We start from the raw sequence: 21,730 nt of genomic DNA on the forward strand, positions 1-21,730 counted from the left end.
GTGAGCAGCCAGCCACGTTCCCTGTCACCTGCATTGTTTTGAGCCAGAGACTGCATGCGGGCAGCCTGGCTCCCTGCTAACTGCTTTCTTTTGCAGAGTTCAATGATCCTGGGCCATGGTTTAGTGTAAGATTTGTAAGTTAAGGTAAGATGTACTGTAAATATGAGTGCGCCCCCGGCATGTATGTCTTAGCGCCGGCAATTTTATTTAAGTCGTCCGTGTGAGTGAGTTTGTTTAGATAGTTACGCAGCCCGCAGGTTATTTATTTTGGGGACACGAATACCATGAATGTCGCACTCAGGGATCCGTAGGTAAAATGTACTAGGGGAAAACTACACATGATGGCACACGAAAATTTGACGACTCGGGACGAGTCTGTAAAAAGGGAAGGGGGTAGTGTTGTGGTTACCAGATTCGCAAACCACCATTCAGGTCCCTTAGGTGAGGTATCTCGGTAAGTGCATGTGTAGTTAGGCCCAAACCCGTTGTCTAGTGGGAATACATGTCATTTATACGTGCTGCGACTCTTCAGGATAGCCGTTTTTCTTTTACTATCTTTATTTTGGACCAACCGCCATGATCACAACCACAACAACGACCACCAACCACAACGCCGCTTCACCACAACCGCCATGACCTTTACCGTCACAACTCGCCACCATCGCATCACCGTCATCTCGCGCCACTCATGGGCACCGATGCTGGACTCGTGTAGGGCGCACGTTGAACAGCGTGTACAAAATCACGGATTTTGTGCTTCAAAAACGGATCCAAAACGACACACGCCCACTTCTGTTCCGTCCTATCGGCGAGCGTGGGGCGATTTGGCCCCGCCTCCAGGTGCGGTGGAGTAACATCGCTATATGCAAATTCATGGATCAAAAAGCATTCACGCCCACTTTTCCTCGGTCCAATGGGGAGCGAGGTGAAAGGTCAAAGGGAGGGGGTCAAAGGCGAAGTTACGGGGGGGATAAAAGGACGGTGTTCGTCAGTCAAAGGAGTCGTAAAAGTCGGAGCGAAAGAGTCAGCAGAACGAGAACGAGGGGTCGGAGAGTCGCAAGAGAGAACGAGAGAGTCAGCAGAACGGGTCGGAGAGTCAAGAAGAGGAGAGTCGGAAGCAAAGGGTCAAGACTTCGCGGGCGGTGGAGCTGCTCGTCGTGTGCGTTGGAGTCGGAACGGAGGGGGCGAGCTGTGGAAAGGCGACGACACCAGACGAGGGGTGCTCATGTCAGAGTCGGGGAGCTGCGGAGGGGAGAGGCCGGCAACGCGACCGAGGTCGTGGTGGAGACGCTCGTCGCGGGACCCGAGACAGGGAGATATTCTCCTTCCCCGAGCATCAGCAACCCCCTCCTGTTTCCCCCCGCGCTGAGATAGTGCGACCAAGGGGGCCCCGTTCCCACCCCCTGCCAGGGACTGTCCACGAGGCCCGCGGGTTGCGGGGCCATCGCCGCTCCCCGTCTCCTCACCAGGCGGCTAGGCCCGACCCGGTCTCGGCCCCAGGCCGTCTGCCCCCTCATAGTGGAGGGTGGTCCCTTTTTCTTTTGCTTTGAGTATATGTGTTGTCGGCGCCGTCTGTGAAGTAGAATTGTATAAGTGTTGCCGTGTGCTCGGTAGTCGGTATTAGCTCTGCACTGTGTTTTCACTTTTATGTTTGCTTTTTGTGTAAATGGAATTGTGTTTTCTTTTGTGTGCATTTGGTGGAATTGTATTTGTGTGCTTCCCGTGTGCCGAGAATAAACGTGCTTTATTGTTGAACTGTTTCCCGCTTCGCTTCGTCTTTTTCCCCATTGAACCCCCATCTTGCTTCACGTAAAGGGTTGGTAGTGGGCTGAGTACGCCCGATAATTAATCGAACCGTCGAGGTCGACGATAACACCGCTCGGTTATTCTGATAGTACGGAACGGGTCGCTTAAGTGGCCCGTGTCCGAAGTCGACCTGCGGCGAGGTGCGATCGCCCGGTCTACCCTCCGCGTGGGTACTTAGGTAGTTCGAATTTGGCGAGCAACCCTATCCCACGCGGGGCTGATTGGCTCGATCGCGGTGAGACCGAAAGGTCCACCCGTGACTGGTTCCCGGCGTTAGTCCGAGAGGGTCACGACTGGATTGTCCGTCCGGTGGGCGGCGTGCCGCGGTCGAGTTACGTGGCCGTCGCACGCCTGGCGAAGACCGCAACAATATATATATATATATATATATATATATATATATATATATATATATATATATATATATATATATATATATATATATATATATATATATATATATATATATATATATTGTTCGGATTTCGCTCCGCCGGCGTGCGAGCCACGTAACTCGCTCTCCCGGACAATCCAGCTCTGGACTGCGCAGGGGTGGGCCTTTCGGCCTCACCCGATCGTGCCAATCGGCCCCGCGTGGGATAGGGTTGTTCGCCAAATTCGACCTACCTAAGTACGGACACGGTAGACCAGATCTCCTCGTCGGCAGACACGGGCCACTTGCGACCCGTTCCCTATCGAGATAACCGGCGTGTTATCGTCAACCTCGGCAGTTCCAATTAATTATTGGGCGTAATTACGACTGCTTTGCGTGAAAGTAAGATGGAGATTCAATAAAAGAAAGACGAAGCGAAACAGGAAAAACAGTTCAACATAAAGCACATTTATTCCGCGGCAAGCGAAAGCACACATATACAATTATGCACCAAAAGCAAATGTAAAAGTAACACGACAATTCTGCACAAAAAGCAAATGCAACAAAAGAGACACAATGCAGATCTACTACCGACCTACGCGAGCACACGGCAACACTTGCACAGTTTTACTTCACAGGCAGCATGCGGACAACCCATATACTCCAAAGCAAAAGAAAAAGGGGCCACCCTCAACTGCAAGGGGAGCAGACGGGCCTGGGGCCGAGACCGCGTCGAGCCTACCCGTCTGGTGATGAGCCGCAAAATGGCGGCGGCGCCCGACTCCGCGGGCCTCGCTGGCACTGCCTGGAATGGGGTGGGAGCAGGGCCCCCTTCTCACACTATCTCAGCACGGGGGGAAACGGGGGGGGTTGTTGATGCTCGGGGAAAGAGGATATCTGGCTGGCCTGGGTCCCGCGACGAGCGACTCCACTGCGACCTCGACCGCGTTCCCGGCCTCCCCTCTCAGCAGCTCCCCGACTCTGACACGGCGCAGACCTCCACAAAGCTTCTTGGCTTCTCCGGACTCTCCGGACCCCGACAGACACTCTCTCGACTGATTTCGCCGCCGCCACAACTCTCCAACTCTCTTCTCTTCTCGGCTCCCCCTCGATTCAGAAACTCTCAACTCCACCAAATTCGCCCCACGCTCGGCGCTTTATAGTCCGACAGGAGAAATCATATGCAGATTTTGGATCAGGAACGGCTCGGGGCGGTGCCACGCTCCCCATTGGACAGAGGAAAAGTGGGCGTGAATCATTCTTGATCCGCGAATCTGCATATAGCGATTATACTCCGACGCGCCTGGAGGCGGGACCAAATCGCCACGCTCGCTGATAGGACGGAACAGAAGTGGGCGTGAATCATTCTTGATCCGATTTCTCGGAAAGGCTGGTGTTTTTGCACCCGCTGCTCGGTGCGCGCGCCCTGTACGAGTCCAGTGTCGGTGCCCCACAAGCGGCGCGGGAATGGTGGTGATGCGATGGTTGCGAGAGCGAGATGTGACAGTAAAGGTCGTGGCTGTTGGCGTTGTTGTTGTTGTTGTTGTGAAGCGGCGTTGCGGTTGGTGGTTGTTGTGTGATGGCGGTTGAGACGTGGTTGGCTCAAAATAAAGATAGTAAAAAGAAAAACGGCTATCTAAAAGGGTCGCAGCCGAATGAATGACATTTATTCTCTCTAAACAACGGGTTTGGGCTAACTACACATATACTTACAGAGATATCTCACCTACGGGACCTGAATGGTGGTTTGCGAATTTCGTCAACCACAACAATATTTTTATTTACTGTCCAGGTTCTTCCATTTTCATTGTCCTGTCCTGCAATAAATTTTCGTGTATTCCTGATGCTGTGTGAGCAAGTTCTTGACACTCTTTCCCACATCAACTGATTCAGTTTAATTGATAACCCCTGGAGGAATGAAACTGGCTTAATGACTTCTCTCTGGGTGTTATCAGAGAACCACCTCAGCACCGTCCAGTCTGGCTTTTCACTCAAGCCGATTGGCAGGGTCTCGAGCAGCCATCAAGTTTCTACACTGGTCTCCCATCGCTCCTTTCTCCGACATCAACTCATCCTGGGAATTCTTTCAAAGAAACTTGCTCTCCCTCATGTACAGATTTATCTCCTCTCGTCTTCAGTTGTCCGACCCTTCCTCCCGCCCATGGTTCACTGAAGCTTGTGGCCAGGCTGTTGTCGTGAAACAACTTGCCTTTGCCTCGTGGAAAGCAAACCCAACTGAGGGTAATCTCAGCTCCATCCATAAAGCTCGTTACAAGTGTGTATCTACCCTCAGGAGAGCCAGAAAACACAATCTTTCCAAGCAAAAAGCCTGACCTCTCAAACCTCTCACTCCTCCAAATCCTGGTGGTATCTAATCAAATCTGTTTGTGGTGGATGATCCCCCTCCATCCCCTCCCTTACCTCAAATGGCCGCACTGCTGATACCACACGTGAAAAAGGCTGAATGCCTAAACCCGGTGTTTGCATCAAAATCTTGTCTGAAACCCATCGCTTTCTCTACCCACCTTACACAGTCGCACCCAACTGTCCCTGGACTTTGTGTCCTTTTCGTCTGACAAAGTGGAGAGATTGCTGTCACACCTCGACATAGATTCTGCAACTGGCCCAGACGGCATCAGCCCACGTGTCCTAAAAACCTGCTGCTCTGCTGTTGCTCACCCTCTCTCTGTTCTATTCACCCTCTCATTTGCTCAAGGTCATCTTCCATCTGCTTGGAAATCAGCAAACATTACTGCCCTGCATAAAAAGGTGCGAAAACAGATCCCTGAAACTACAGACCAATCAGCCTTCTCCAAATCATCAGTTAGGCTACGGAATCCATCATCGCTTCAGACATTAAATCCTTCCTCTTCTCCAATGGTCTGATTTCCGATCATCAATTTGGTTTCAGACCAGGTCATTCTACCCTGGATATGCTGCTTCTGCTTTCCCAACAATGGATGGAGGTCCTCAATGCCAGACATGAACTCAGAGCCATATCCCGAGACATATTGCATGCTTTTGACATTTTCTGGCACCCTGCTCTGCTCACCAAACTCTCTTCCTATGGTATCCAAGGCCATCTCCACTCATGGCTCGCAGACTTCCTCTCTTGTCGCAGCCAACGTGTGGCTCTAAATGGAGTTCTTTCTTCCCCTCTTCCTGTCCAGGCAGGAGTTCCTCAAGGTAGCGTTCTGGGCCCTGTTCTTTTTCTGGTTTTCATCAATGATCTCTCCGACTCTCTGGAAAATCCTCTTTATCTCTGCTTATGAATCCACCCTCTCTGAGTGTGAATTGCCTTCATGGTATGAAAGAAATGGTGATATATGTCTATATATCAGTATTTATTTATTATTTCTTGCAGGCTCGATACAAAGCACAAAGAGAGCAAAGAAAGCTTCAAGTTGAACCGGCTATGAAATATCTTTTTGAGGTTCTATCAAAAAGATTGGGAATCGAGCAGACTGCTGTTGAGGAGTTCATTTTGGATTCGCTGTCAGTAAGTCTTGTTGTTTCCCAGATTGTGTTGTTTCTCTTTTTTAAGCAATGTCAAAACAATATTATTTGTTTAGCTTTATAAAAAAAGTAAGTTTGATTGAAAGATAAACATTTTGTGTTTCATTGTGATGCTACATTTTTGATGTCCATCTCATTTCCAGGTTTCATGTATTTAAAAAGTTTTTTTTTTTTAAATATATTGTTTAGATTCAACCTCTCATCAATTTCTGCGCAAAGGAAGGTCGAAGAGTTGTGACCTTCTTTTACCAAGAAGCACAACCTCCGGGGATTGGTGAGTTTATCCGTTGATTAGTTTAAACGGTGAAGTTTTTGCTTGAAATCCTTTGGCAATTGCTGTGTTTGGACAAGCTGTGTCATCAAAACAAAATAATTTTTCAGACAATTTTTTTGAAAATAGTCATCAATTTATTGTGCGTGCCTGGGAAAGGTGAATGGGGCAGGTGAGCTTTGCGGTGGGGAGGGGGTTAGCTCGTATGCATTGAATCCAATTACATAGATTTATCTTGTTGCTTTATTCGCATTTTCCATATCCCATTATTCTGGCTTGCAGCCACGTACAATCTCAAAGGAATAAGTAAATTCTGTTTAGTTTCTATGTGATGCAGTGTCGGTGTTTCATTGTATTTTTTGAAGTCTTTCACCTCTGAGCCGGCTCGTCCAGATTTGAATCTAGGCAGAGTGATAAACTGTCATCCTGGTGTCTCGTAGGCAGGGCGAGTCATCAATGTGTGTGATATCCCTTGGATGGATGTTAAACGAGGTGTTCCATCTGCTCGTATGAGTTGGTGAACTTTAAAGATCTGACGGGTATTCTTCGTGAAGAGTTGGGAAGCTATCGCTCGGTACCCTGGCCAAATTCCTTGAAGTCCTGATCCATCCGCCAGAGGGCACCCCATAGCTGCGCTCACAGCAGTGATGCAAACTGCAGACACATCAGGTCAGGTATGGGAACATGCGCAGAAGTAGCATGTCGCTGCGTCCACTTTCGCCGGTACTCCAGCGGCCTCCGTCTGGCCATCCTTCCAGGCAGATGCCTGGCCCATCCCCATCTCCTTGAGATTCCGACCAACCTGCTGAAACCATGAGGATCGTAGTCGGCCCATCGGCCTCCTCAACTCACGAGGCTCCCTCGCTGAGAGAATCTGGTGAGCAGGATCAGCGTCAGGAAAATGAGACACATGTCCAGACAGCCACAGCTGCACATGGACTACACAGGAAACCAATCTCATCTGAGTCTCTCTTAGCAACCTCTCATCGGATACAAAGTCTGACCAGTGAGAGCATTGGATTCTCCGAAGAGATCTGGTACCGAAGGACTTCACTCTACATCTCAGATCCCTGGTCAGAATTCAAGTTTCACATCCGTAGAGTAAGACTGGAAGTACCAAGGACCTCAGACTCGGACTTTTGTCATCCTGCATCGGTCCCGACAGCACCACACCCCGTGGTACAGTGAATCCATGACTCCCCAGTTGTCTCTAAACCTCTCGCTCACAACATGCGGAGACACGAATGTCACTGCCAAGGTAAGTGAATCTCTCGACGACCTCAACATCCTCACTACAAACAGGTACAGACAAGAAAGCAACATCCAAGATGCCATTGAAAGCCTGACTCTTAGTTTTGACACAGGAAACCCATAATCCCAAAGACTCCGACTCCTCATTCAGCACCTTGAGGACTCCCATCAGGATATGCAACGTCTCCACAATCTTTTGGGATATCCAGTGACTGCATCATCTTAGAAATCAAGGTGAGAGATCTCAAAACTTTCAAACGCTGCACCGCAGCTTGATCTCTCCGACATCATCCCCAGAATCTAGTCCGTACAAGCGCTGAAAAGTGTGGGAGCCAATACACACTCCTGAAAAACTCCAGTCGCAATTGGAAATAAGTCAGACATGGAACCACCACACCTCACAGCACTCTCAGTACCAGAGTATAGTTCAGAAATCAGATTGATTCGTTTCCCGATTCCCGATTCCCAGAATCAAACACTTTGCAGAGATCAACATAGGCTTCAAGCAGTCCCTGCCAAAACTCTCGTCTGCGTTTGGTGAAGACCCGGAGAGCAAGGACATGGTCAGTCATTGACCTCTTTGGGGTAAAGCCCGACTGGTGTGGGCTCTTGTGCTCAAACAGATGGTGACGAACACTATCAAGAATTATCCGAGCAAAGAACGTTGCAAGGCATTGAGAGTAGCGTCAACCCTCGGTCGTTGGGATCATGCCTGACGACCACCCCTCCCTTTCCTTCGAAGGACAACAAGGCTCCCCTTCCCATCAGTTAGGCTGATGCCTTTGCTCCAAAGCGAAGTGCGTGCAACCACATGAGTACTGCCTTTTCACCAGCATTGAAAAGTTCAGCATGGATGCCACAGAATCCCAGGAGCTTTACCCCCTTTCAAGTAGGTCAACGCAGCCTGTCTTCCCACAACCTAAGACGGTTCACAGTTGATTGGAGGGTCAGCAATAAGGACAGTAACACCCATGACATCCAACTCACCAGCTGGTGTATCATCCTGGTACAGTTGCTCAAAGTAACCGACCCAACGGGCCTTCATTTCAGACTCCTCTATCAAGCTCCACCACTCTCTGCTCTAACTGCAGTACACCGAGGGACGGGCTTGGAGGAACGCAATGAAAGAATTCCTTTGCAAGCAGGACGATAATCACCTGACCACAGGTGATGCTCTACCCCCTCACAGATTCCTTACACATAGATCTCCTTGTCCGCCCTCAGTACACGTCCAGTTTTATCTCAGCTCCACCATTAGGCCTGGCACTGCAACTCTAGTCAATGGTATTCATTGTCCCTTGAGAGACAAAGTTCTTCTTCACCCTTCGGTGTGTTCCAAGACATCCACTGGCAACATCAAGGATAGTGTTACTGAAGGCACTCCACAACTCTTCAGGATTCCCTGAAGCACCCAGACCCCCCCCCCCAAATCCCTCTCATCCTTGAGCCTGCCAATATCCAGCCTTGGCTGGTTGGCACCATTCTCCCAGATTTAAGCTGAAACTTCAGAGTTGCTAAAACAAGCCTGTAGTTGGTTTTGAGGAACTGAGCACTCCGGTAGACCCTCAGTTCTGAATCATCCTCCAACGACCATCAACGAGCACATGGTCAGTGTTCTTTGCCACATCACCAGAGTTGGAACACCAAGCCCAGTAATGATCCTGTGGGCGCTGAAACCATGAACCAGCCACCCCTAAACAGCCACATGCTACATATGAAATGTATCAAATGAATGATCATGTCATCTTCAAGCTGAAACACAGCAAGAAGAGGAGTGGGAAAGTGGGAATGAAAACAGAAAAGGAACAAATCAACTGACGAACAAAAAGAGGTGAGGGAGAGGTTGAAAACAAAATCACAATAACCTGGAAAACTTGGAGTACTTCGGAACGGGGTCATTTGGGGTGGAAGAGATCATTCGTACGGATGGGGGGAATGAGCTGAAGTCATGGGAATGGGCTGTATTGAAGTGCTGGAGGGAAGAATGGGATTGAATAGATTGGAGAAGTTGGTTGTTCAGGTGAGAGAAAAGAAGAACAAATGAGTGGAGGTGAGGAGTGAGCCAGGATATTCAGAGTTTAATAAGAAGAGGGTGACTGGCAGACCATGTGCACCCTGCAGAATCCTGGGAGGGAGAGAGCCAAGATAGGGCAGACGGTGAAAGACCAAAAAGGTGGCGGAAGACTACAGAGAGGCCAACAACCTGTCTCCGATGAAACGATAACAGGCCTGGACACTCAGCTTCATCATGGGAGATCCCAATGATTTTGAGGGCCTTGCTTTCCATGACGTCAAGTCGGGCAAGATGTGAGTCAGGGTTGCCAGTCAAAAGGTGGGAGCAGTCCTCCATCAAGCTGCGAATGAAGGCCTTGTAGTTTGTCTGAAGTTCAGATTGTCCAAGGACAGAGCTTTAACAATGGAGGATGACCAGTTGGCGCCTGCCTTTGGAGGCCCTCTTGGAAACATGGGCTATCCAAGAACGATCATGGCTGATGGTGAGGCCAAAAATTTGAGTGGCTTAACATCTTCAAGATCCTTATTTTGGAAGTTGATGGAATGGTTAGCTCAGCAGCCCTTTCGGAGACACACTGTGAGTGTATGGGATTTGTCAGGGTTGAAAGACATATTCCAAGTGTTGGCCCAGCTCCTGATTCTCTCAAGTTCTGCAGAGAGGGAAGAGGCTGCTGCATGCCTGCTTGTCTGAAGGATGAGAGATGATGATACAGCAGAGGGTGCAATCATGAGCAAAGATATATGTGCAGGATTTTCCATGAAATCAGAAAGATATAATTGATAAAGATGAGGAGCAAGACTGGGCCAAAAACACTCCCTTTGGGGGACTCCAGCTTTGATAGGAAGAGATGGGAGGATCCCTTAAGAGCGACACTGACTGTGTGAGTGGAGGAAGTCAGTGTGATCCATGAGAGTCGGTGTCCTTAAATGCCATAAACAGAGAGTTTGGAGACCAAAGTGGGGGACCCGACGATATAAAATGCTCAATACATGTCCAGATAGACGGCTCATGATGCTCAACTCAAGTGATGCTCAAAGATGTCGTGATGCTCGACTTGTGGAATCGTGACATGGTGTCATTCCTATCTTTTTTTTATTGTTTTTTTTTTTTGAGATTTCATCCCTCTATATTTTTACATTTTTCTTTAAAAAATTTTTTTTTGTTGTTGTCTTGTTTAATTCAGTTTGCTGTTTTGAAACAATAGTGCCAGATGGACCATCATGGCAATCATATCCTGGAAACGTACAATTGTTGCACCTCTGGTATAACTCGAGTCGAGAAGGCCAAGCTGAAAATTCCTGCAGACAATAGCTTGGGTTGCTTTGAAATGCTTTGACTGTTGTTTGTGTTTTCAGAAAGCGCAAGTCAATTCTCAGTTGTTTTCAAACAAGAGAAAATGTTGCGCCTCTTTTTGGCCGACCCAGCAAAAGACTGCACCGCCGGTCTAGTCCTATATTTCATGAGACGCACAAATGACATTGCTTTGTCCGTCAAGAATGTATGTGAGGTAATCATTTAAAAATGGTCAAGATTTACTCCACGAACAAAACTTAACAATCTTTATCTTGAATTTAATTCATCACACTCTGTATAATTTGAGGAGTGTCTGTTTGTTTGTTTATTTGTCTTTGTACACTTCCAAACCGCTGGACGTCATGAGTTGAAAACTGGTGGTTGTGCAGTTCCTATGGAAAGTAGACATTCCCTTCCCAAATTTTCACCTGTTGTTGCCTGATAGCCTGGAATGAAATCACATTAAATCAGACTTTCCACCTTTATTAACACATCGTAACCCACAACCTCCAAGTGAAAAAGCTTTCCCCACTTTCCCACACTTATTGTGCTGTTTGGTGTAATGCTCGGGAGTGACGGTAAACCAACCATCAGTAAGTTTAACAATGCACCTAACCCCAACAGGAAGTGTATTTCGGTGAAATCGATTGCACCAAAGATGTGTTACGAGGAGCAAGAATGAAAATTTCAAACATCTACTACCCTGCCATGGACGTCAGTGACAAATGGGGTGAACTCAACAACTCCAAATCTGGAGAGAAAACGAAAAAGACTTTCAAAGATAGCATATTGAGCTTCATTTCGTTTTTGGATGGTATGTTATGTTTTTTTTAATACCTCTTAAACATCAGCAGAATATCATCTGACTGTAGACTTTTTGTGTGTGTGGTGTTGGCTTAATGGATAGGTTGGTGGTCTGGGGATCCTAGGATCCTGAGTTCATAATCCCACTCGGCTGTTGAATTAATACCAGGTGGGGTTGACTCTGCCTGTCATCCTTCTGAGGTCGGCAAAAATGAGTGGGACCCCAGCATCCTGGAACCCTGTGTCGGAGTGGTGACCCGTCCAGGATTGTGTCCAATAGTTGAGAAGACTGCTTAGGTAGCACCAACACTCCACACAGATGGAACACTCCACACAGATGGTCCTGATAGATGGATGGATGGATGGATGGGAGACTTATTCTGGTGCTCTGCATTTGAGGTTTGCATCCATAGAACAGCGGTTCCAGTTAAAACTTCATCTGAGCCGAGCTCGTGGACTTATTGTGGAACTTTGTGAGTGAGGTTCATTTTTAATAATGGCATAATACACATTCTGAGATGTAGAGGAACACGATGGAGTTCAGTGGAGGAACAACTGGAGGAAATCGAATTCATCGACGCACTACCGGAGGAGACTCTCCACAAACACCACATTCATTTGCAGAAAACGAACATGGCAGACAGCATTTGTCACCCACTTACATGAAAGAGGACACACTTAGTCACTTTATTCAAATATTTTGTCAGACTTGAAAAATTGCATCGTACCAACAGTGTTTTGGTGTTGAAAGTTTGGTGTTGCAAACAATGGTGCTCACCATACATCGTCTGATAAACTAATTATAGATTTGTAATTTGGTTTGGAGAAACAGAACAGAGTGCAAATGATGTCATAATAAAATAAGAATGACAATGCTTTGCACGGTGCGCTAGAATATGGAAGATAATGACAACTTAATTGGTTCATCCATCCCAGTGATGAGCATGGATTGTGCTTCCCATTTTGATCTCCACAGCAGGTAAGATGTGCATTGAGTGTTGAAAATGACAGAAACAAGATCGTTCAGCAGCTTTGACATTTATTAATAACTAGCAAATGGACCCGTCTCCCCAATGACGGGGAAAAGTTGAAGTTAATGGATCAATTCAAATTATTTCATGGACTTTAAAAAGGTTAATTGTGTTGCGTTCAAAAAACAATCTGCCCTTTTCAATTTGAGACCAATTGGTCGTCCCTGTTTGCCAAGAATTGGGATATTGGTCACTTTGAGTTTCAAAGTCAGATCGGTGACTTGCTTCCAGGTACCATGTAAACCTGCACTACCTGTTCCCTGGTCAGGTGAAACATTATTTAAGATCGAAACATTATGGTTATGAAATGAAGTGTAATTTTCCAATCACAAATAATGGAAAATGAGCAACAACATAACGAAAGTTCGCAAAACAAAGGGTTACAAAGGTGTGTAGCCCCTTAGTTAAGCGGGGGATACCTGTACTCAGAAATGACTATTATAAACAATTCCCATTTTACTCTTGAAGCCATTCCCATGACGATATCTGATTTTAGGTGTTTTAGCATTAACCTCACATACATTACCAAACATATGCATTGATAATTGGTGATACCAGGTTTTGTGGGTCAGCAGTGGAACTAAATGACAAGGGGGGCATGGGATGGGGGGGGGGAGGTAAATGCAAATGAGATGGAAGGATTTAAAAGTGCACAAGTTGTGCATGTCATAAAAGTGCTGGGAGGAGGTTGACATTGGGCGCGATAGCACTTCGGAGAAGTGACCGATCGGGCAACAGTGGTGAATGATAAACTTTGACACAGTGACAATGTCTTGATGGCTTTGACAGCATGAAGAGTGGCTTCCAATACAGTGGGCTCAACCAGGTGAGTGCTGCAGGCTTTTCCAGCACACGAAATGCCACAGTGGTGGTAGAGTCTCGGGGGAAACCGAGGGAGCCCTGGGGGTGTAAAATGCGCAGCTTAGTCAGGTGGGTCCTGTGAACATTGGGAATGTGCAATATGGTCCATTCAAAGCGTGGACTCATGATCAGATGGAAACATGGCTGAACTGGAATGAGCTCGTACCTCTCTCTCCGCCAGGCTGAACAGTTTATGTTTCGCGTCCCACCGAAAGGCCAAATCTGCACCCGGACTTTCACCAAAAATCGAATTGACTTGTTATTTTCACCGATCTAACTCTTCCACCAAGTTTTCTCGTAACCTGTCCACAATTTTTGAAATATCGTGCTTTATATAGTTTTTTGGCGGCCAAGCTATCTCTCAATTTGTGAAGAATCACTTTAAAAATTCTAGTGTCTGGATGTGTAATCTTCACCAAAATCATATCAATTTGTCCTTGGCACATGCCAAAACCTGTCCACCAAGTTTCGGAACAAATTTGTCCGTAACTTTTTGAGACATCCTGCTCACAGACAGACAGAGACGTCTGTCTCTCCATCCACCTTCAGTGACAGAGGAAACAACAACCACTTCCAACCACCGTTGCCGGCTGAGCTAAGTTAGAAAGCTGGGCATGATTTCTCTCCTCGAAGCTTTTGGAAACCACCACATATTTGAAGAGTTTATATTTGTACATTTCCACCCTTCCGCAATAACTGTAAAAGTTTGATCGTATTTTCCTTTGATTTTGAAAACGAAGCACCGGTGTCCTGATTCCTTGGCCAGGAAACTGCTCTGGCTTTGACCGACCCACATTTACTTTTCCAGGCGCTGTCCAAAGCATTGAAGGTGTTCCGGAATTGCAAAGGCCAAGCGCAATAGACCTGAACCGATTTCAATCCTTCGATGATATTACGGCTGCTGCTCATGATCCTCAGTTGCTGCCTGAATTTGAAGGCATCTTGTTGATTTGGCATCAACAGATATATCAGGTAAGGCAGATGCTTTGATGAGATTTTTTTTTTGAAATAAATCCCCGTTTTAACAATGATTTTGTTCATATCACCGATGATGATATTAGAACACATCGACACCGGTGATGTTAAAAAAAAACTTTCCCTGATTAACTTTTTGCCATTATTTTGTGATTCTCTCTATCTTGATGATGTATTGAAGGTACTCATGAGGCTTGTTGTCTTCCATAATGTGGAAAAATCTATTTAACTTCATAAATATGAGATCTGATATTCTATCTTGCTTCACAGGTGTTGACGGAGAGTGAACATGTCCGGAAGGAAGCAGATAACTCTGGCCCGTTGACGGAGCTGGAGTATTGGAGGTTCATGTCGGTGAAGTTGAACTCGATTATACAGCAAGTTGAAGGGACGGATTGCCGCACCGTTTTGAACGTCCTCCTTGCAGCACGCTCCAAGCTCATCAAGGTATCTGTAAAAGTGACCGGTGTTTTAAATTCTGCAACTCTGTTGGCCAGAATTATTCTGTGTTTCTCTGTAAGCAACGCCGTAGCTTTCCACTTCTCACCAATATTGATCTTAAATGTCATCAGTGCTGATGAGCTGAGATTATCCGGCCACTTTTAATATCCAGAATGTTCATATTGTTATGTTTGTGGGTTTGATGGAGGAATTTCAAAGGAAAGATAGGAATGTATAGAGTTGCTTGGTCTGTGGACGTGTAGGAGACATCTCGATGTAAATTAGGTAGGGAAACTGTGAGCTGAAGTGTGACGCGTCACCACACTGGGGGTGGTGCTGTGTTAATTAGGTATGGTTTAAGGATAATTTCTCCCAGCATGTGATTGCCATTGTAAATAGTTGATTTATTTTCATTAAAGCCTATATTTATTTAATTTGCTTGCGTCTGTCTATTTGTCATGGGTTCACCATAAACCCCATTGTGCTTTACTTCCGTCTGCTCCGTCCTTGCCGTCCTATCCTTCCTGCGCGCGCCATCATCTCTGAGAATCTGGGCTGCAAGCTTCCAAGGGAAATCGTTCAGCTATCCGTCCGGATAGGTTAAACCACCCGGACACGACAATATGCAGCCACGACTTTGTTAATTGATTAATTACACAGATATCTTGTCTCACGGGAGAGATGAATGGAGTTGTTTGCTCAGCAACAGCGCAGTGATGATTACGCTGCTATTAACTCTTTAATTGATGTCATTTCATCGATTTTTAAACCAGGATATGTGTTTTATATTTCCCAGAAATGGAGAGAAATGGACGGCAAGATCACAGATGCTGCGAATGAGGCAAAAGACAACGTAGCACATTTATCTACACTTGAAAGAGTCTGTCAACCTCTTTACAGCAGCGATCCTGTAAGTTTTGTTCGTCATCATTTGTCATGCCAATGATTTATAATCAAGAAAGAATCGATATTCTATGGTCACTTGTATAATACCTAGAAGTAAGATACTGCAACTCGCACCCAGCCAATCCTAACCGAACTCGAACCTCGTGATGATGGAGTTAACTCTCCCCGTCTTGCGAAGTGTGAACTGCTTTGTGTCCACTGAATGGCCGGATCGGATCTTCACAAAAATTGAACCAATTAGTTGTTGTCACACACCCAACATGTCCAAAAAGTTTTGTCCGAATCCTTGCATAACTTTTTGAGTTATCCTGCTCATAGACAGACAGACAGACAAACAGCGGTGCAACGTAACCGGCTTCCAACTTCGGTGGAGGAGGTCACAACAAATATGAATGTGAAGAAGAACAATAAGAAGCTATCTCCATCAGAAAATAAATCACGTGTATCACCGACAACGATTTTGGTTTCACCTACCTTATACTCCACCGTAATTGACATGGACTCAATTGAGAGGTCGTCAGACACACAGAAGGAGAAAAGGGTGAGACGATGTGTGGAAGAGGGGGGTGGTGTCCTCGTGGGGGGATAACGGGGTGGTTTCGGTGTGCTCGAGCCAAGTGGTGCACTCTTGCCGAGACACTGTGGGGCAAGCAGACAGCTATTTCCCCCCGCACACTGAACTGTGATCTGGATCTCCTGCCAGTCTGGGAGAAATTGCCACTGGTGTCCCGAAGATCATGGGACCGGTTCCTCCTTTCGCTGGGGTGGCCTAAATAACCCCCAGCGATGCTCCGGTATGGAGTCCTGCTTTGGAGTTCTGCAAAGAGAATGAGATAACCTTCACACACTTCTGACCCTGTCAAGGTCTTGGCACAACTGCTCTGCCACGGACATCACTCTCAGGATTCCTGCCTCAACTGCCCGAACGCAGACCTCGCTCTCGAGATTCCCGGCTCAACAGCTCTGATGTGGACCTCGCTTTCGGGATTTCCGGTTCGACGACCGACTCTCACACAAAAACCCAGTTCAAAACCTTTCTTGTCTTGACGTCATCAGGAATGCTCATTGGTCACGTGGCTCGAGTGCACTGTTGATTGGCCCGATTTCAAGAGAACGCATACTCCATTTGGCTCGAGAGCCGTGAGTCGTGAGGCCAATGAGGAGAAAGGGGATCATGGTATGAATCAACAAAATAAATGAGGAATAATCACATTTTAAATTGAAAAACACAAAGGGATGGAGTGCAGACAAAGGTTTTGAACATGAGTGTCCGTTGGCAGATCTAAAATGGGATTTTACAAATATAACTACATGAAACATCCAAATTGTGATTCAACGAATCAACGACTTAACACCTTGACCCGCAGCATCCATTCTCGTTACAACACTTGAGGCATGTTGAATCAGTTGTGAAATAACATTTGGAGGTCAAACATGAAGCAACGAAGATTTTTCAAGTTTATTGGTCAGTCGAAGTTGTTATAACTCAGCGAATTTTGTTTTTTTCCCCCCAGGTATGTTGTTGGTCTGTCACGTTTGACGTTTGTAGCATTTGTTTGTCACACGATTTTTGGGCACAGTTTTCAAGCAATCGTTCTGAAATTTTGTGTGTGTGTAGTTGACCGGCCAAGGACAGCAAGGTTTAATTTTGGTTCGGATACGAGATCCGGATACGAGAATTATTTAACTAATTCTTCAACATTGAGAGATTTGGCCAAAAATGATATCGAGCACAACATCTCAAAACGTTATGGATGGATTTGAACGAAACTTGGTGGACATGTTGGATGTGTGACAAGGACTAACTGATTCGATTTTTGTGAAGATCCAAATCCAGATCTTTTTTCGAGAATTATTTAATTTTAAACTAATTTTTTCTCACCGTTCAGAGTTGGGGCTAAAACGATATACGGCACAATATTTCAAAAATGTGTTGGGCCCGATATGTTCTCATGGATCAGGCATTGCAGGGGCGGAGGAATGGGCCCTACCGAGTGCCCTTCTAGTTTTTTAATCGAATTATTGTCACAATCTTTAGCTCGCCTGTTCGAAGAACAGAGAGCAAGAGCGATACCCCCGGCGTGAGCGTGAGCATCAGCGTGAGCATGAAAATGTTAAAGTTTTTGGTGCAAGTTGTTTAGAAGCTTGCCATTCATTTAATATGTGTACTCGGATGCTGATATTTGGCATGGAGGTTTCTTTGGGGGTATATTATTGATGTCGTTAAGTTCAAATTCAAAAATAATTTCAAATGTTTTAAATTTTTGACCTGTTTTGAACTTAACTTTTTTGTAGCACATCAACGTTAAAGTTTTTTGTGCAAGTTATTTAGAAGCTTGCCATTCATTTAATATGTGCACAAGGATGCTGATATTTGGCATGGAGGTTCCTTTGGGGGTATATTATTGATGTAGTTAAGTTGAAATTATAAAATAATTTCAAATGTTTTAAATTTTTGACCTGTTTTGAACTTAACTTTTTTGTAGCACATCAACGTTAGAGTTTTGGGTACAAGTTATTTCGAAGCTTGCTATTCATTTAATATGTGTACTAGGATGCTGATATTTGGCATGGAGGTTCCTTTGGGGGTATATTATTGGTGAAGTGAAGTTGAAATAAAAATTTCAAATGTTTGAAATTTTTGACCTGTTTTGAACTTAACTTTTTTGGAGCACATCAACGATAAAGTTTTTGGTGCAAGTTATTTAGAAGCTTGCCATTCATTTAATATGTGTACTGGGATGCTGATATTTGGCATGGAGGTTCCTTTGGGGTATAATATTGGTGAAGTGAAGTTGAAATTAAAAAATGATTTTAATTTTTTTTAATTTTTGACCTGTTTTGAACTTTACTTTTTTGTAGCACATCAACATTTAAGTTTTTGGTGCAAGTTATTTAGAAGCTTGCCATTCATTTAATATGTGTACTAGGATGCTGATATTTGGCAAGGAGGTTCCTTTGGGGTATATTATTGATGTCGTGAAGTTGAAATTAAAAAAAAATTTCAAATGTTTGAAATTTTTGACCTGTTTTGAACTTAACTTTTTTGTAGCACATCAACGTTAAAGTTCTTGGTGCAAGTTATTTAGAAGCTTGCCATTCATTTAATATGTGGACTACGATGCTGATATTTGGCATGGAGGTTCCTTTGGGGTATACTATTGGTGTAGTGAAGTTGAAATTAACAAATGATTTAATTTTTTTTAATTTCAACCTAAGATGGTGTCAAAGCTACCCAATGCTCGCCTGTTTATACTAGACGCTTGCCATTCATTTAATATGTGTACTAGGGATGCAATGAAGTCCAAATGAAATAAATTTTGTTGGTGCACCTTTTTCAGAGACTCAATATTTGTGAAGTCAAAACACTACATATTACTTTTTTAGCTCGCCTGTTCGAAGAACAGAGAGCTATAGCAATACCCCCAGCCTGAGCGTGAGCGTCAGCGTGAGCATGAAAATGTTAAAGTTTTTGGTGCAAGTTATTTCCTTTCTAATGTTTTTATCCACCACACTATTTTTTTACTGATTACAACATACAAATACATATATTGCTTTAAAATAATTTGGATCAGACTTCACTGCAATGCTTTATTTAAAATATTATTGGACTCGTCTTTTAAAAACGATAAATGTATAAACAGGCGAGCATTGGGTGGCTTTGACACCAACTCTCTGGTTTTCAACACCTTGATATACTTGAGGGAAGTTATTCAATGTGAATTATGCTTCAATGTCTCACTGTATGTTTCTGCAGGTGGCCATAACAAAAGAGATCCAGAACCTCGTCAATCAAATAAAGGCGATACATGACTTTTCTCGGTACTACAAGTCATCCGAAAGGATTTCCACCTTATTAATGAAGGTATGTCTGCTTCCTTTGCTATAACTTGCCGGTGGAAGCTGTTCCTCAGCATCAGAGCCGTGCCCTGTTGATGATGCAACCAGCAGGTGCAACCGGGTGAACATCATCAATGTACTGATAGTTGGACAGTGGGGAAACAAGTGCATTGTTCTTGCCGTCGATGGTTGCCATTGTTTTATTTGCTCAAACAGCAAAACAGCACCGATTGTAAAAATTTCTCAAATTGTCCTGTGCAACATATCCTTGCATGAAAACTTTTTGACACAAATTAATTGAATACTTTTGGTTGGTCTGTTACACATTCCCATTGTACGCGTGGCTCATGATGGATGCAGGGGTACCTGGTTGAAATGTGATAAACTGTGTGGATGTTTTAAATGATCAGATACAGTTGTTTCCTTGCTTTCTTACTCTTGTTTTTGTCCAGCATGTGATTTATGTACAAACTCTCCAACACCAGCCCTAAATCACTGTAAAAAAAATGGGGGAAAAGGCAACAAACTGACATGAAGCAACAGGTGCAGTGGGCCACCTGGAAAGACCCAACAAGCAAGGGAATGAATAACTTCAGAGGATGGGCAGGCTGAGAGAGTATCGGGAGCAAGACCAGAGGCCAACCAGAACCATCTCTTGTCATCCCCATTTCAGGCCCATCATCTTCATTACCACCACTTACCTTCCCTAACCCAACCATCTTACTTGGTAATTTCAGTGTTTCTTTCACTCCTCGTTCTCCTCTTTTCTTGCTTGATCATTTCCTTCATGTTTGTCTCGATGTCAGTTCTATCTTACTTTTCCATTATTAGCCTCACTCTGATGAAGAAAAAAGAAACCAGGATCCACCAAACTGTCTGTGACGTCAGAACAGGGCTTGCATGACTGTCTCATCATGAAAGATGCCAAAAATGTTCAGAGCTTGAGATGCTGCAGAATCCAGGAGAGACATGTGAAGCAAGGGTGCCAACCCACCTGGGAGAGCCAAACTCCTTTGTTCTGCAGACAAATTTCCTTGTTCCCTGCAGAAACCTGGGGGGGTGGGAGGGAGGACAATGCATGGAAATATCAGAGGGTGCAAGACCAGAAAGGATGTCTCTGTTCTGTTCATCAGATGAAAGGATCTCCATCAGATGTTCATGTCTGTTCCCCACTGTTTTGTCCTTCCCACGCCCCTCTTGTCCTGTGCATTGTGTGTTAGCTTTCATACGAGCTTTGACAAAGCATACAAGAAATATAAAGGAGACAGTAGAAGACAGACCACCGACCTGGCTGCGTGGGTGAAGTGATAGGCCCATCGGCTCAGCTTCATCGCAGGAGATTCCAATAATCTTGAAGGTCGAAGTTTTTACGGCATCAAGCTGAGGATGATGTTTGGCACAGGAGCCAGGTTAGAGGGGAGAGCAGTACTCAATAAAGCTGCAGATGAAAGTTCTGTATGTGGTCAGGTGCTCAGGTGGGCCGAGGAGGGACAAACCACAAACCGGCGACAGGGTGTTGGGTGCCCAAGGCTCATCAATGCACGACGGCAAAGAAGGCTATCCCGTCTGGTCCGAAACGACAGAAGGTGGACTGTGGCACAAGTCACAGAAAATTTTAATGGTGGTCACGGGAGGAATGTGTCACAATCCACAGTGCATCGCACCCTTCTGCGTATGGGGCTGCGTTGCCGCAGACCGGTCAGAGTGCCTATGATGACCCCTGTCCACCATCGAAAGCTCCTACAATGGGCACGCGAGCGTCGGAACTGGACCTTGGAGCAGTGGAAGAAGGTCGCCTGGTCCGATGAGTCCCGTTTTCTTTTAGATCACGTGGATGGCCGTGTACGTGTGTGCCGTTTACCTGGGGAAGTGATGGCACCAGGATGCACTGTGGGAAGACGACAAGCCGGTGGAGGGAGTGTGATGCTCTGGGCAATGTTCTGCTGGGAATCCCTGGGTCCGGCCATTCATGTGGACGTCAATTTGATACGTGTCACCGACCTAAACATTGTTGCAGACCAGGTACACCCCTTCATGGCAATGGTAATCCCTGATGGCAGTGACCTCTTTCAGCAGGATAATGCGCCCTGCCACACTGCACACATTGTTCGGGAATGGTGTTCACGGTATTGCCCTGGTCTCCAAATTCTCCAGATCTCAATCCGATTGAGCATCTGTGGGATGTGCTGGACCGACAAGTCCGATTCATGGCGGCTCCACCTCGCAACTTACAGGATTTGAAGGATCTGCTGCTAATGTTTTGGTGCCAGATACCACAGGACACCTTCAGGGGTCTTGTAGAGTCCATGCCTCGGCAGTAGAAGAAGGTGGTCATAATGTTTTGGACT

General features: G+C 45.6%; 1 protein-coding gene across 1 annotated transcript in view; it reads left to right on the forward strand.

Annotated features, from left to right (window-relative positions):
* LOC147007418 (uncharacterized) overlaps positions 1–19,793 on the forward strand; it is a 62,328-nt gene extending 42,535 nt beyond the window's left edge. The window contains exons 13-20 of the mRNA XM_085867171.1: positions 5,544–5,678; positions 5,885–5,969; positions 10,587–10,738; positions 11,149–11,338; positions 14,029–14,192; positions 14,466–14,642; positions 15,433–15,546; positions 19,300–19,793. Coding sequence (XP_085723297.1) covers positions 5,544–5,678; positions 5,885–5,969; positions 10,587–10,738; positions 11,149–11,338; positions 14,029–14,192; positions 14,466–14,642; positions 15,433–15,546; positions 19,300–19,431 — 1,149 coding nt within the window. The 3' untranslated portion in view covers positions 19,432–19,793. The remainder of the gene's footprint in view (positions 1–5,543; positions 5,679–5,884; positions 5,970–10,586; positions 10,739–11,148; positions 11,339–14,028; positions 14,193–14,465; positions 14,643–15,432; positions 15,547–19,299) is intronic.
* The last annotated feature ends 1,937 nt before the right edge of the window (positions 19,794–21,730 follow it).

This window comes from Eptatretus burgeri, unplaced genomic scaffold (assembly GCF_056783735.1).
Source record: "Eptatretus burgeri isolate ZD-2024b unplaced genomic scaffold, Ebu_testis_v1 Ebu_testis_scaffold_184, whole genome shotgun sequence".
Classification (NCBI taxonomy): domain Eukaryota; kingdom Metazoa; phylum Chordata; class Myxini; order Myxiniformes; family Myxinidae; genus Eptatretus; species Eptatretus burgeri.